The 14,855-nt window shown below is 54.0% G+C and overlaps 2 protein-coding genes across 3 annotated transcripts; one reads left to right on the top strand and one right to left on the bottom strand.

Annotated features, from left to right (window-relative positions):
- Positions 1-874: 874 nt before the first annotated feature.
- On the top strand, positions 875-5,472 carry LOC114703230 (C-C motif chemokine 27). Its single transcript, XM_028884009.2, is given in 7 exon segments — positions 875-983; positions 1,276-1,343; positions 1,554-1,613; positions 3,788-3,867; positions 4,963-5,095; positions 5,287-5,379; positions 5,381-5,472. Coding segments are annotated over 6 exon segments (474 nt in total). The 5' UTR covers positions 875-983; positions 1,276-1,296; the 3' UTR covers positions 5,442-5,472.
- On the bottom strand, positions 5,463-14,412 carry Il11ra (interleukin 11 receptor subunit alpha). 2 transcript variants are annotated; one of them, XM_028883998.2, is made up of 13 exons: positions 14,307-14,412; positions 11,033-11,132; positions 10,716-10,776; positions 9,690-9,859; positions 9,449-9,563; positions 9,281-9,313; positions 9,038-9,204; positions 7,886-8,049; positions 7,532-7,673; positions 7,070-7,195; positions 6,870-6,966; positions 6,543-6,625; positions 5,463-5,874 (listed from the first exon to the last, which is right to left on the bottom strand). In XM_028883998.2, the coding sequence occupies exons 2-13, from the start codon at positions 11,130-11,132 to the stop codon at positions 5,834-5,836; spliced, it is 1,299 nt and encodes a 432-aa protein (XP_028739831.1). In that variant the 5' UTR covers positions 14,307-14,412; the 3' UTR covers positions 5,463-5,833. The 2 variants fall into 2 exon arrangements, with proteins under 2 accessions (XP_028739831.1, XP_028739832.1); XM_028883999.2 differs by lacking the exon at positions 14,307-14,412 and adding an exon at positions 12,324-12,428.
- Between the last annotated feature and the right edge of the window lie 443 nt (positions 14,413-14,855).

Below are 14,855 nucleotides of genomic sequence, written 5' to 3'. Positions count from 1 at the left end.
CGTATTTCCCACCAAACGTCTTGTTCAAACTCCTGACTGCTGGCGTCGTCAGAACAGAAACCAAGGAGTAAGAAACGAACGCACCTACTAAGAAGTTTAAAAGGGACCCCTCCCCCAAAAGCTTCCACAAACAGGAAGACAGCTCGGAATCCACCCATGAGAAAGTATTGTTACCAACTCTGAATGTTACTGCATTCAGTTCCAACAGTTAACACCACAAAGCATCAGGCTCCACAGACCTAAGGGGAAGGTCTTCAACAACGGTTCCACTCTAGATGCCCGTTACAAGAAGAGTTCCCAAGACGCTCATCAACAAGCTAAAAATCTGATATAAATAAGATGGGCACACCATTTCCTAGACATACAATAGCATTTGCCTAAATGACTGAAAAAAAAAAAATAAAAATCACTGTCCCAGCTCGAGAGGAGGAGCGATGACCCTGACCATTAGACAGTTTAACTAAGAAATACTTCCCTACCCTAGCTAGTCTAGACTGTGTTCTCTCTGGGGGTCTATTCCTTGTGTCCTGAGGTCATTCAAGAACTGGGCAAGCAAGAAAAACAATTGACAGGGTCAAAGTCAGCAAAGTGGGGGTGCGGGGCGGGGAGGTGGGGAGAGACACTGTGAGGAGAGCCCCAAAGCACTTTTTACTGCGGCCTCGTGCCAAGGCCACAGTCTACCAACGTGTGGAACTCTAAAATCCGACTCCGTCCCTAGGAAAGAGGGTCCTGCGTATCCAGCATCTTAATAAACTCCTGACTACGCCCCTTCAGTGACAAAACACAGGGCCACTACTCAGCGCCACATTTTGAACCCGCCTCCTCCGACGAAGAACTGGCTCCTCCCCTTCCGGGTGATACGCAAGCCACACCCCTAGAGTGCGAAGGTATCCCTGTGATGTAATTGTTAACGGTCCGTTTCCGGGGCGGAGCCAGGGAGGGCGGGGAGTTTAGGCTGTGCCGACCCCTGAGCCCCCCTTCAGGTGACTCCAGCCCCTGAAAAATCTTCATCCAGGGCCCTAAATGACCCAGCCCCACTGCTGCCAGACCGCTCTCCTGGACGACTCCACGCCCGGGTCCCTAGATAACCGTCCTTCTAACGCCTTAACTTCCAGTGACTACCATAGCATCATCCCATCCTGTCCCGATGTGGCCATTGGCTTGCGGGGGGCCACCTGCCTCAGAGTCCCTGAGGACGATTCAGACCCGTCCTAGGAAGGATGGAGAAGGGGACTTGCGGCTGGGAATAAGTGTTCGTATCATGCTGCTCCCCAGGAACCGTTCGGAGCCCGGGACATGTCGCGATTGAGGAGATACGAGGTGGCGCTGGAAGCGGAGGAGGAGTGAGTGGAGGCGGGAGGTGCGGGGGAGGGATATGAGGCCGGGGGTGGGGGAAGGAGCGCGTCCTGGGGCGGGCGGAACGGGCCCTGGTGGGGCGTGGGCTGCTGATGTCCAGCCCCCGGGGGCGGGGCTTGCTGGCGGGCGCGGTTCCAGGGGTGGGGTCTGTGGGTCAGCCCCGCCCCTCCCGGTCCGGCTCCGCCTTCTCTTTGCAGGATCTACTGGGGCTGCTTCTACTTTTTTCCTTGGCTGCGAATGTGGCGCAGGGAGCGGAGGTGAGGGGGCTGCGGTCTCGCGGGGGCGTGGACGAGGTTCAGTGTCGGAGGACGCATGTGGGGGAGTTCAGGAGCCCCTGCCCGCCCCGCCTCATGTCATTGTCGGGTCGCCCTACAGCTCGGCGCACCCCCGGGAGCAGAAGCTGGAGCCTCTGCGGGGCCTAATGAGCTGTTTGTCGAGCGGCCTGAGGCCTGCTCCCCAGCGCTCAGGTCGTGGTCTCCTCTGTCGCACTCCCACCGCCGCTGCACAGACAGCCGGTGCATTAAAGATTTAAAGTCACGCCCACTGCCTTCCTGACTTTACCGCCGCAGCCGCCACTGGCGCTGGGAATCCCACGCCACACCTGCTGTTTTCTTACTCGCAGGGCGTCCCTCCCTGGTAGGATGCCCTGGCATGCCAAGGCCTCCGTTGCTCCTAAGGGCCCCCAATTATCGTCAGGTTTCCAATTACTACCAGTGACTGGCTCCCTGCCACCCCGCCACACCCTCCCCCAAAAGCACCTACACAGTAGGCCACATATTTCCGCCACTTATCAATGTTCCCACAACTCCAGCTGTTACTACCGTCCTCTAACCGGAACTTTGCCAAGTGCCTGAAGAATCTTCTCTTCCTGGGAGTGGATCTAAAGCACTTTAGCCAAAGTTACAGAGTCAGCTGTCAGCGAGAGGAAGGACCAGTTCCTAGAAGCTGCCTCTAGCAGTCTACCTCAGGAGAGTGACAAGGGTTAAGGGTCCAAGGCCTTTCCTAGAGCTAAAACCCCAAACCGACTCCTCCAGGCCGAGCCTAGTTTTTTGTTTTTTATTACGAGTGTGTGTGTGTCCACCACAGTGCACGTGCACGCAGAGGTCAGAGGACAGCTTGTGAGGGTCCGTTCTCTTTTTCTCCCGTATGGGTTCCAGGGGTCTAACGCGGGTCCTCAGGCTTGGCACCATGGCCGCCTTGCCAGCAGCCCCTGATCCCAGATTTAAAGATCCTTGGCATCCCTAGAAGAGCCCTGCTGCCCCTTTTTATCCAACCCAAATCTCTCTGGAACCAACTCTTACAGTGGCCACAGTCAGGCTGCTCCCCTCTCCTCCTCAGAGACGCCAACTCCAGCACCAGAAAAGACACCGATGATTAAGTTATGGAGACAGCCTGGATTCTGGCTGAGCCCAAAGCTCTTTTTAGCCTGGCACTGCCCCGGCATAGCAGATTGTTCTGGGAAAGAAGACTTGGCCTTCCTATCTTTGGAGAAGCCAAAAAGGAGAGATGGGTACACAGCCAGGAAAATGTCTCTGCCTTCCAAAGATCTCTGGACTGACAAGTCAGGAGAGCTCACAAATGGCAGGCAACTAGTTAACAAAACATATAGGGCAAGATGATACAACTTCGGGATTTCTTCAGAATCTCTCTATCTCTATCTCTCTCTCCTCTCTGTCAGTCTGTCTCTGTCTCTCTCTTTGATGCTACACCCAAGCCTTGGGACAAATGTCTAGACAGGGAGTAAGAGTTCTAGAAACACTGAAGCCTCGGGTACCAAAAGTTCCGGATGAGCGGCCCCTGGGTTGTGGTTACTTTCAAATACCTAAGTGTGCAAACTTTTAGCCATTTCCTCAGTGTCTACATCAAATGCTTTGTCTAGCCCTGGGCCACATCCTCCCAGACAGTCAGAAGACTTCTGAGACAATGTCCAGAAGGGTCCTTGGGTCGCACCCTTGTCAGGAGGGAGCAAGGTTTGGAGTGTCACCTAGCTGTAGCCGAGCGAGCTGCCCAGAGCCAGTGGCAGCCCCACCCCAAGAGCTTGTCCACAGAGAATGACTGGCCTCTTAGCCGAAAGTGCAACATATGGATAAGAGATGGGTTCTTAGGGTTGTGGCTCAGTTTATATTTCAAATCCAGAACAGGACTTGAAAACTGACATTCCCGAATTAGGAGTCCGAGCCATTAACCCAGCAAGCTTGCCCCACCCCCAGCATTTCACAGCTTTCCAGAAAGAGCTGGCTCAAGATGAGTAGGAATTGTGCATGGAAGAGAAAGGAGGGAAAAGTAGATGGGGTGCTCAGAGTTTGGGAAAATGGGGATTTCTGAACCTGGGTTGGGAGAGGTATGTTCCTTCGAGCCCAGAGTGTAAAGAGGATGGAATTTGAATCAAAAGAGACCTAACTTAGCTCTTGAGTCTGATGTCTCCAACAAGCCAGAGACTATGTCTGGAAACCCCCAGGCTCCCACTGACAAGCTGGCATCCGTGGAACAAGACTAAGGAGAAGCAAGAAGGTGAGATTTGGGAGAGGGCCTTTATTGTCTTCTGGGACGTTGGTTTGTTTGTTGAGACAGGGTCTCACTATGTAGCCCAGCTGGCCTAGAACTCACTGTGTAGACCAGGCTAGCCTCAAACTCAGAGAGATTGATCTGCTTCTGCCTCCCAAGTGCTGGGAATAAAGACATGTGCCACGGTACCCCACCCCCTTTCACCTGTTTTAACGTCAGCGATCAGGCATCAGAGAGCTTGTGTTTCTCCTCCTTATCCACCGCACTTCCCCCCTTAGCCAAGAAGAGTCTGTTTTAGGGACCCAGTCCCATCAATTTCTCCTGATAACATAGGCAGGCCAGGGCAGGGAGTGGGGAGAAGATGAAGACAGGTTGGTGCTAGCTTCTGTTCCTCCCCCATAAACTCTTCCGTCAGAATATGTCTGTAGGATATGATAGTACAGAGGGATGATTGTGGAAGTGCAAATGCATGGCAGTGGGACTTTGGGGTATAACTGGAGCTGTATGATTTTGTCTATGATTATACAGTCATGGGTGTGACTTTATGGGGTTACGTGACCAACGTATGACTTATGAATGTGTGGCTATGGGTATGAGTATAAATGCCTATTAGCAGATGCCCAGTGAATCGTGGCTGTCCTAAGCCACTGTAACGTCTGCCCCTACACCATTCACTACCTCTCTCCAGTGTTCTCTGTTCAGGGCTTGGGAGCCCATGGGAAATGGCAGTCTTGGAAGGGATGGGGTCAGTGACAGCAGGCCAAGAGTTAGAGCTCAGTATCACAAGATAAGCAAGGTATTGCCGCCTGTCTCTGACTCACCTAGTGCCCCAGGCAAAACGCAACTAGATAAAAGGTAGGGTGAGGAGGAGAAAGAGGAGTATCTAGGCTGAGCGTCATGGAGGGGCTCTCACCCACCAGCAGCCTCCTGTTGATACTGTTGCTTCTGAGCCGGACCCTGGAGCAGGTAAGTTCTTGGAGGGTACAGGATGATAGTGGATGGACTAGAAGGGACGGGGCCCAGAAAGTTCCACTTCCAGGTATCTAATAGAGCAGCCTCGGGTCTAGACCTTTCTGAAGACACGGCCTTATTGTTCTACAGCCTTGCCACTGCCCTCCAGCACTACCTGCTGTACTCAGCTCTATAGACAACCGCTCCCGAACAAGCTCCTGAGGAAGATCATCCACGTTGAACTGCAGGAGGCAGATGGGGACTGTCACCTTCAGGCTATTGTGTGAGCTCTGCCCCCAACCTTGAGACCTCTCACTGCCTCCGTCAGAACACCTCATACTCGTCCCAATCCCAGCCCCAATGCTAATTCTGGTGCCTACTCAAGTTTTCGTCTGGCTCTTGCCCCCAACCCCTGAACCCTACCTAAGCTCATCCCCTAAATCTGGGCATATCTTTGGATTTTTCCCTTTCCAGGCTTCACCTGGCTCGGCGCAGTGTTTGTGTTCATCCTCAGAACCGTAGCCTGGCCCGGTGGTTTGAGCGCCATGGGAAAAGGGTCCAGAGGACTACCCAACTTAAAGCTGGAACTACCAATGAAAATGTATTCGAGCCCCCAACAGCAAAGCTAATAAAACAGCATTAGACAGTAATCTCCAAAAACTTCTTCAGTCTCTTTATTTCAACTCTTCACAGTCCCCACAAGGGCCAAGGCCAAGGTCTGCACACACTCTCCAAGCATCTATATACACACATACAGAGAATGTATGTCCCTTATCTCACATACACACAGTCACAGATGGACACAGACACACACATCTATACACATTCCTCAAGTGGACTTCCACCTCAAGGATGACATCAGAAGTTCAGACAGTATTGAGCTGGCAGTACGTTTGGAATATAGGGTCTCAATGAAAAGGGCTTCAAACTTCCGAGACCTCCATCCATGGGGATCCATCGCCCTGCCTCTCTCTCTGCCTGCCCATTTAAGCACCCCAGCCTGACAGGGTTACAGGTGGGATCAGCTGAAGTTCTCCTGGGTCCTCTGCAGGTTTGGGATGCCTAGAAGAGCAGGGAGCAAGTCATGTGACAGCAGGACTAGGTCCAGACATCCTTTGAGAATGAAAGGGGAGCATTCCTAATCCAAACACTCTGAGGAGGAACGGAAGGGCCCACTTGTGAGGGAGCCCTAGCACCCTAAAGATAAGGAAGTAGACATAGCTCTGGGCCTAGGGGGTGGGGAGCAAGATGCTCAGTGGGTAAAGCATGTGCCAAGCAAGCCTGATGACGAGTTCAATCTCTGGGACCCACATGAAGGTGGAAAGAACTCCACACGGTCCTCTGACCTCCAGACATGTGCCATGGCACATATGTGCCTGCACACACATATCATACACACACATAACACAGTAATAATACAATTTAATTTTTTCAAATCAGTGAGAGGAGCAAGCATTTATCCAAGACATTTAAGGGGAGGGGACGAGATCCAGTTCTAACACCTTGAAAATGAAGGGAGCTACCTGGGATTCCCAATACTCCCAAGAGGGAAGAGACCCATTTCTGAGACCAGGTACTCAAGAGTGGAAGGTCTACCCTTTCTCCCCCTCATCTAGATATAAAAAACGAGGAGCCCCAACTCCCGTGATCCCGGTACATAAAATCACCGGGGCATCAGGTTCTTAAGCCAGACACTCAAGTGGGGGCCTACATTACTAAGTGCTACTCACCTGGAAGCTTGTCCACTGGAATCATTGGTTCCAAGAACCCAGGTTTTTGAGGTCCATCTTTGCCACCCCGTCTCAGCCTCAGCCTGAAGATAAAAGGGCAGCTGTTTCCCCAGCCACACATCTCCTCCAAGAGGATATATATTAGCAAAGAGTGAGGCGCGCTAGTGAAAGTCAGGAGGGAGAGCAGTCAGGTGGGAAGAGGGGTTCTGACCAGGCAGGTCCAGCAGGCCGTCAACAGGAGGCCCTGCGGGTGGGAATGGATGTGGTCTCTGGGCATCAAAGCAGCTGTTGAGGGTTGCAGCTAAGGAACCAGTGGCACTCACTTACCAGAGCCCCAGAGCCAGGGCTCCAACAGCAAGGCCAAGGAAAGAGAAGATTCCCAAAGATGCCAACACAGCCACTTGCTCCAAGGGGTCCTTGTGATCTGAGGGAGAAGGCCGTGCGTCACTGGGAGAGCATGTTAGCCGCCATGCTTGGTGATATGGTCTCTCTAGGACTTCCATCTTCCCCCATCGGCCCAAACTTACCAAGTGGCCTTGGGTCTGACTGCAGGGAAGGCCTTGGAGGGGTGGGGCCGTCCTCTTGAACGGCTGCTGCCTCTTGCTGCTGTTTGTGTACCTGGCTCCCATCAGGCATCTCATTCTGTAGGGGACCTGAAGGAAGATGAAACCTGAGGAGTGTACAGAGAAGCTTCTGCCTTCCTAAGGCAGGGGCAGGACTAGATAGAACCCTCGAGGTGGGGGCCTAAGAGGCAGTTTCAAAGGGTGTGGCCAGTTTCTGGGATCTGCCTTGTAGACTTGCAGACATAGTCTCCAAGTGCAGAAGTGGACTCGGGGCTAAGGTTAGGGTAGGGCTGCAGGCCATCAGGGCTATAGTGTAGGACAGTAATAGCAGGGACTGGAAGACCGAAACAAGATGTGTGTAAAACCGTCTGGTTGACAGTTGCTTTAGGGTAAGGGCTCTGCCTTTTCTTTGTCCTTGTCTCTCACCAGTGCTAGGAGTACCCCAGGCCTCTGGGCTCCAGGCACTCCAGGTCCCAGCATCCAGGAAGTCCCTGGCACTGACTCGTACCGCATGGGGCAGCCCAGCCACAGCATCTGTTATCACCTCCTCCAAGCCGATGGGCTCGACCTGGAGGTAAAAACGGTTTCTCAGGGTGTGGTCTAAGTTGTAAGTAGAGAACCTGCCCAGCCCCAGCCAGAAAGGACACCTGGGAACACTATATAGGAGGAAATTGGGTCTTCAGAGACCAGTCAACGCCTGGAAGCTATGCAGAACATTCAAGATCTCAGAACCAGAGACAGAACGGGAAGATCAAGATTGAGACACACTGCAGACCTCACCGTGGACCAGGCTGGATGCTGCGCTGGACGGTATTGTAACCGGAACTTGAGCAGGAAGTGGGGTTGGCGGCGCCAGGAGGCAGGGTATGTCCAGCTGGCGTGCAGGCGTCTCGGGTAACCAGGTACTGATTCCACCCGCAGTCCCTGGGGTGGGTCAGGGCGCACTAAGCACAGCCAGACACAAAGTCCAGGGTAAGTGACAGGAACTCCTCCCTTCCTCACCACTCCCCACAGTGTGCTCGGTGTGTGTGTGCAGTGTGTGCGCGGTGTGTGTGCCGTGTGCGCGATGTGCGTGGTGTGTGCGGTGTGCACGGTGTGTGTGTGTGGTGTGTGCGCGGTATGCGCGCGGTGTGTGCGCGATGTGCGCGGTGTGCGCGGTGTGTGCAGTGTGCACGGGGTGTGTGTGTGTGTGTGTGTGTGTGTGCGCGCGCGCGGTGTGCACAGTGTGTGTGTAAAGGTGCTTTAGTCAGACACCTCCCAGCGGGAGGGGAAATGTCCAATTCCATCACTCAGCCTCAGGACCTGTCTCTCATCCTTGTTATAAAATAAGCAGCAATCCAATAGCAGGATTTTGATAAGTTTGAGTGATAAAAAACTTACCATCCACAGAAGATTCACTGACCCAAATTCCAACCTAAGTGTGACTGCCTTCTCCCCTCCCACACTCAGATCAAGAAGGAAAAGGGGCCAGCAAGCCTTTCCCCTGGACAGGGAGAGCTTGAGACTGGGCTGCCTTCAGCATGGGGCCTAGAAGCAGGAGTCAGCTAGGCAGCCAAGGACTTGTGGGTAGTGGCAGAAGCCTCTAGACAGTGGTTCTCAACCTTCCCAGTGCTGTGATCCTTTAACACAGTTCCTCAGGTTGTGGAGAGCCCCCAACCATACAATTATTTTCTTTGCTACTTCATAACTGTAATTTTGCTACTGCTAAGAATCATAATGTAAATATCTGATATTCAGGACATCTGATATGTGGCCCCCACAGGCTGAGAACCACTGCTCTAGAGTGCGTACAGAACCCATCTCTGTGACTACTTGGTCTTTACGTATGAAAAGGAGAGGGCTAGTTGGAAGTTGGGGCAAGGGGGGGGTGTGAGTCTGTCTGGAGTCTCTGTGACGGGACTCTGGAAGGAGGCCAGGGGTTGGGGTACTCACAGATGCTCTGTAATCTCACATCCAGAAGGCACGTGCTGGCACCCAGTGGGTTCACCTCAGTCACGTTGATCCGGTACTCACTCCAGAACTCTGCCCCGTGGACCACACATCGGAAAGCCTCTAGAGGGTCCTGTGGGCATGGCCAAGGCCCTGTGGATGAACTTTCCCTAGGAGGGAGGATATGGTCTTGGGTTTTGCAAATAAGTCACAAGTTAGAGTCCCCAGTGTCTCTCTGTGTCTTACCTCTGACTCTCAGCTCCTGGCAGGGTCTTCTTCCTGACAGAAAGGGTGTCATCTGAGGTCAGGAGGAAAAGAGGGCCCCCTGCCTTCTCTGATAATTTGTCAGAACTTCCCTCCCTGCCCGCCACACCCACATCACGCCGGCATCCCCCGTTGCACAGGCGCACATACCTGTAGGAGGTAAGATAGCGGGTGGGTAGACCGCTGACCTGGCCGGGACTCCACGTACAGGAGAAGTTTTCATAGTCTACCGCCTGGCAGGAAACCTCGGGACGAGCTGGGGGAACTGGAGACAGAGGGTACAGCTGAAGACTGAGGCATCCCTAGCTCCTCCCTACCCCAGAGGGCCTGCTCAGGTCCCAGGCTCCCTTGGGAATTCGATGGCTCCTCACTGCCACCTTCCCTAACTCACAGCCCAGCTTCAGGGTCACCATGCCCCCAGATACACCATCCAGGGTCTGGCAGATGTAAGTGCCCTCGTCAGTGCTGTCCACGTGGGCCAAGACCAGTCTGTGTCCTAGTCCAGAGTCGGGTCCCTGAAGCAGCCTCGACTCCCCATCCCGAAACCAGGACACTGGGGTCCTGAAGGCGAGATGAAGTGACGAAAGGGAGAGACTGAGTCAGGCCATGCAACTGTTCTCCGAGAGCTTCTGAGCACACTTGCGATAAACCACTATCCCATGCCTGGTGTGGGTGCGTGCCTATCATCCCAGGAGGCTGGAGGAGGAGGCTTTTGAGTTTAAGGCCAGTCTAGGCTACATAGCAAGCTCCAGACCACTCCCAGGTATCAAAAGAAATAGATTAAGTAATAAAATAAAAACAAAAAGGAAGAGACTGAACCCCAATCCCCTGCCCTTTAGAAAGACCCTTGTGGTCAAGCTTTTGCCTCCTTTTCCTTCATCATCTTGCCCTTCCTTCCCACAGGCCACATTCTTTCTCTCTGCTCCTCCTTACTGAGGCCATTCCCACCTCAGGGCATTTTCGCAAGCTGTTGCCTCGGTCAGGAGTGCGTCTACTCTAACCTGTGCGTGCCTGCGTGTGTGTGTGCGTGGCTGCTGCTTTTTGACCCAGCAAGATTCTTGAGTGCTTACTGTCTTCCCTACCAGGATGAAAGCTCTTGAGGACGTGCATCTTGCTGTTACCTCAGAGCCAACAACAGACCAGGCACTTAGCAGGCACTCAAACATACTGGCTAGTTAACTAACTGATGATTTTTTTGATACTAGGTATCAAGCCCAAGGCCTTATACATGCCAGTCAAGCACTCTAAGCGACACCCCAACACTGGCTGAATTTTCTACTGAATAAGAACAGGCGGAGGGTTAGGACGGAGAGGCAAGGATCGTGGCCAGAAGCAGCAAGTTAGGAGGGAACGTGAGGTCTGGACAGGGCCAAGAAAGAATCCTGAGTATGAGATTAGCAGGTAGGTGAACACTTACCCAGCATTCACTCCAGGACAACAGAGCATCACGGACCTGCCAGGCTGCCCATACTGGACCCCTGTGAAGGGCATTCCTGAGGTGAAGTCCTTCTTTTGTACCCCCCCTCCCATTTATGAGACTGGTAGGGTGAGGGGCAAGCTGCTAAGCCCTGGGTGTGGGGGAGGGGGTCGCTGTGTCAAAGCATGATGGGGATCAGGGGACCAGATAGAGAAGGGACCCAGGCTGTCAGAAATGGTGGGGGATTAGGCCACAGGAATGGGCCAGAGTGAGAATAGCAAGTCTCCTAAGGGGGTCCCAGAGTGGCATGTTCTTACCTGGAGGACCCCAGGCCTGGGGGCAGGGGGAGGAGGAAGACACCAGGGCTGCTGCCACAGCCACCAGGACCCTGCTCAGCCCTGAGCAGCTGCTGCTCATCTGTGGGGGAAAAGGAGGCTTAAGAGTTGCCCACCGATGAGCTAGGAGCCTGGCTCATCCTCTCCAAAGCCGGGGCTTCCTTAAGGAAAACTGAAGCATCAGGAGAAATGAAGCTATTGGAAATGACTGAAGTCCCCTTTCCACCATAGACCCAGTGCAATATATATTTGTGTGTGTGTGTGTGTGTGTGTGTGACACACACACACACACACACACACACACACACACACACACACACACACACACACTTCATCTCAGTCCTGGGCTTAGGGCCCAGAACAAAAGCCAGAGGCAACAGACTATGCCAGCATCCCCCACACACACACATACACACACATACACATCACCTTTGGCACCCACCCCTGGCACCAAGGCCTGGCACTGGCTCAGCCACTCCCGTTAACCCATACAATCCAGCTGCTGGGAATTCTGGCATTCGCCACCAACCTGACCAAGGCTAATTACTGCCTCTGGCCAACATACAGCAAATAATGAGATGAGACCTCATCACCCTAAGATAGGGAGCTGACATGAAGGGTCCAAATGCGCCCTATAATCACAACATGAGGCCTAGCCTGCCCTAGCGGCCAAGCCTCTGGCCTGGGCCTGGCTTCTTACTCTAGTACTTGGGCCACTGAGATGGGCCTGGCTTGGAATCGTGTTGGTCTCAAGCCTGCGAGGCTGAATAGAGCTAGGGTGCAGGCTGGGGCTGCAGAATTAAGCGGATCCAGATGCCCTGGCTGCTGCCAGAGGCTGAGAGCAGGCGAGAAGCCAGCAGATGGAGATGGAGACAGGGTGGCGGAGAAGGGAGGGGAAGCTGGGAGCCTGCAGGAGCTGGGCGCCTGGTGTGGGGGCCACAGCAGCAGGAGGGGGGGAGTGGTCAGGACCAAAGGCGACTGCAGTGGGGGCCAGAGTGCAAGAGGTCCGGATTGGGAGCAGCAGGAACTCAAAGTCTGAGAAATGTGCATGCAGGGAAGGAGCGGGGTGCTGAGAGAAAGGTCTCTGGGTTGGAGACCCAGCAGCAGATTGGAGGTAGCAAGGAAGGGGCAGAGGGCAAGGCCTTAGTCAGAGCCAGAAGACCCCTCCAGAGTAAAACAGAATGAGGCCCTCGCATATCTGTGTCACCCTGAATGTCTTGTTGGCCCACCCCCGGGGTCCCCAGCCCCATTCACCCTCTCAGCCTCGCCCTACCTCGATAATCACAGTGGCTGGGTGTCCATGGCCTCCACGACTTCCTCCTACAGGCTACAGCACTGTCTCCACTCAGTCCTGGGACCCCAGAACCACCCCCTCCTTCCCATTCTCTGCCCCGCCCCCTCGGGGCCTTGAGCTTAGCCACCCCTAGCCAGGCCCCCTCCTCCCACCCTTCCTTCCCTTCTCTCTCCTCCCCTCCCACCCCAGGGCCTGGGAAGGGAAGAGGCCGCCCCCCTCAAGCTGGAAAAGGAAGCCAGAGACACAGCCAGGACCAGCAAGAGGGAGAGGAGGGTTGCTTCTGCCTCTATCCCTGTCGCCAGAAGAGACACCAAAACCATAGCTACTCAGGGACTCGCTGGATACAGTTAACTAACACAAGGATATTCACTTGAACACATGTGGGCACAATAAAAAAATTAACACACACACACACACACACACACACACACACACACACACACACTCATTCCTATTCTTTCCATTCTCCAACAAATGTTCCCTGCGCGCACAGCTGGCTGTTTCCAGGGGGAAAACAGGCCTCACACTGGAGAATATAAGGAAAGGCCAGAGTCCAGTTCCCCCCTTCCCTGGAAGTTCCAGCCATTTCTATTCTCCCCTCCACCCGTTGGGCCTCAGCACCAGGAAATGCCTTTGATCCCTTGGTGCCAGATACACTGGAGTCACAGCTACCCTCAGACTCATATTCTTAGATACAGTCACTCACAGTCGTCACCCTGAGACACTCAGACCCAGACACATTTACACATCTCAGTCTACTAGTGGTCCCTCTGACACAAAGGCATACACGTTATGTGTGAGGGGTGCAGAGAGGACTCCTCGCCATAAGGAGCTCTTGGTGACAGATCAGCATTGGGTCAAGGTTACAAGCCCTTGTGTGGCCAGAAACAAGAGTACACGGGGAGATCAAGCATAGGGAAACTGAGAGACAGCTTGCCGTCAGAACTAGAAAAGCAGAGACTCAGAGACACCTGGGAGAAAAAGCTGAGCGAGATAAAAATCTCTCCTGGAGATAATCATGGGGACAGAGGAAGAAATGTAAAGAAACGGAGTCAGGCATGAAAACAGAAACACCACCAGACCAGGGGCCTAGGAATGGAGCTCAATTGGCAGAGCTTGCCTAACATGCACAAAACCCTAGGTTTGATGCCCAGCACTTATAAAAACAGATGTGCCGCACCTGTAATGCCAGCAATCCAGAGGCTTAGGATGCATGTGGCCCTGTCTCAAATAAGAGCAGTAGACCAGCGATAGGACTTACTCTTTCAGCACTGGAGATGGAACCCAGGCCCTGGCTCACACTAGACAGGCCCTCTCTGACTGAGCTGCATTCTCAGCCCCCGCAAATCTGGAGCAGAGGAAGAAGGAGAGCCATGTGCAATGGGGGTGGATCTGTCTATGCTGCAGCCTGGGTGGAAGTCAGCCTCCCCGAACAACTGAAGTTTCCCCGAATATAAGAACCCAGCTTCACTCGCACACCGCCTAGGCTAGGGGATAGTACACACCACGGTCACAAGGCTCGCTCTTGCTCTTCTACCTCTGAAGTCACACATTATCACACAAAAACCCGGCCACCCACTCTCACACTGGCAGACAAAGTCGAAGACCCCCACGGAGTTTCCCAAGACACACTCCCTGGCGTGGTCCCTGCCGCTCTCACGAACAAACACACCAACAGCAACTGCCCACCGACAGACGCGTTCCCGCAGTTGCTGTGCCACAAGCAGACCCAGCTACAATGACACTCTCAAACGCAGTCACGCTCACTGACAGATAGCGCCCGGTGACACCAGTTTCAGAGCCTCACACACTGGCATCGTCACACACGGACACTGCCTCGAACTCACACAGACACACTCATAGTCCATCAGTCACTCCCTGCCTTTCAGATCACACACCGCCCGGCCCCGCCCCCTCTTGGCAGGACTTGGGAGTCTACACCCGGGTCCCAGCAGGCCTCACCTTCCGCGGCTGCCGCCGCCAGCGCCCTCCACCCTCGCCCTCTGCCCCGGCCTCTACTCCCTCCTCCTTCGCTGGACTCCCGCAGTCGGGGCGGCTCCTCCAGGCGCCAATGGAACGAGAGAGGTGAACAGGGGGGGCTCTCGGCCCATTGGAGCCTCCAACTGCCAATCACTTCCACCTCCTCCGGACACTTCCTGTCCCGTCTGGAACTTAAGAGGAGGGTGCCTGAGTAGGATTCCTAGGACCAAACCGGAGGCTGCATTCCTCATACCTCTCCTGAAGGCCTGCCCTCCCGAGGACAGCAGGCCTCCAAGTGCTCAGGCTCGTCCCTTCCCAGCTGTCCACACTGCCTCAGGTTCCCTGCTGAACCACTGGGCAGCTGACTGCATTCGGTGAAGGTGCCCTGACTCCAGATAAGATAGGAAAACGGAGGGTTGGTCTAGTTCTCAAACTTTGGAGGACTGAACTTTTAAAACCAGAAAGGCTCCATCCCATGCCGGGTTAAATCACAATCCTTGTCCATTGCATCTAGATCCCAATACTGTTTCT

Source organism: Peromyscus leucopus, chromosome 2, assembly GCF_004664715.2.
Source record: "Peromyscus leucopus breed LL Stock chromosome 2, UCI_PerLeu_2.1, whole genome shotgun sequence".
In the NCBI taxonomy this organism is placed as follows: Eukaryota; Metazoa; Chordata; class Mammalia; order Rodentia; family Cricetidae; genus Peromyscus; species Peromyscus leucopus.
This window is presented reverse-complemented; position numbering and strand designations above follow the sequence as displayed.

Coding starts and splice junctions, on each gene's coding strand:
- Il11ra (XM_028883998.2), bottom strand. CDS start 11,132: ATGAGCAGCAGCTGCTCAGGGCTGAGCAGGGTCCTGGTGGCTGTGGCA. Junction 9,314..9,448: donor CGCTATCTTACCTCCTACAG/GTATGTGCGCCT, acceptor CCTTTCTGTCAG/GAAGAAGACCCTGCCAGGAG. Junction 7,674..7,885: donor AGCATCCAGCCTGGTCCACG/GTGAGGTCTGCA, acceptor TTTTACCTCCAG/GTCGAGCCCATCGGCTTGGA.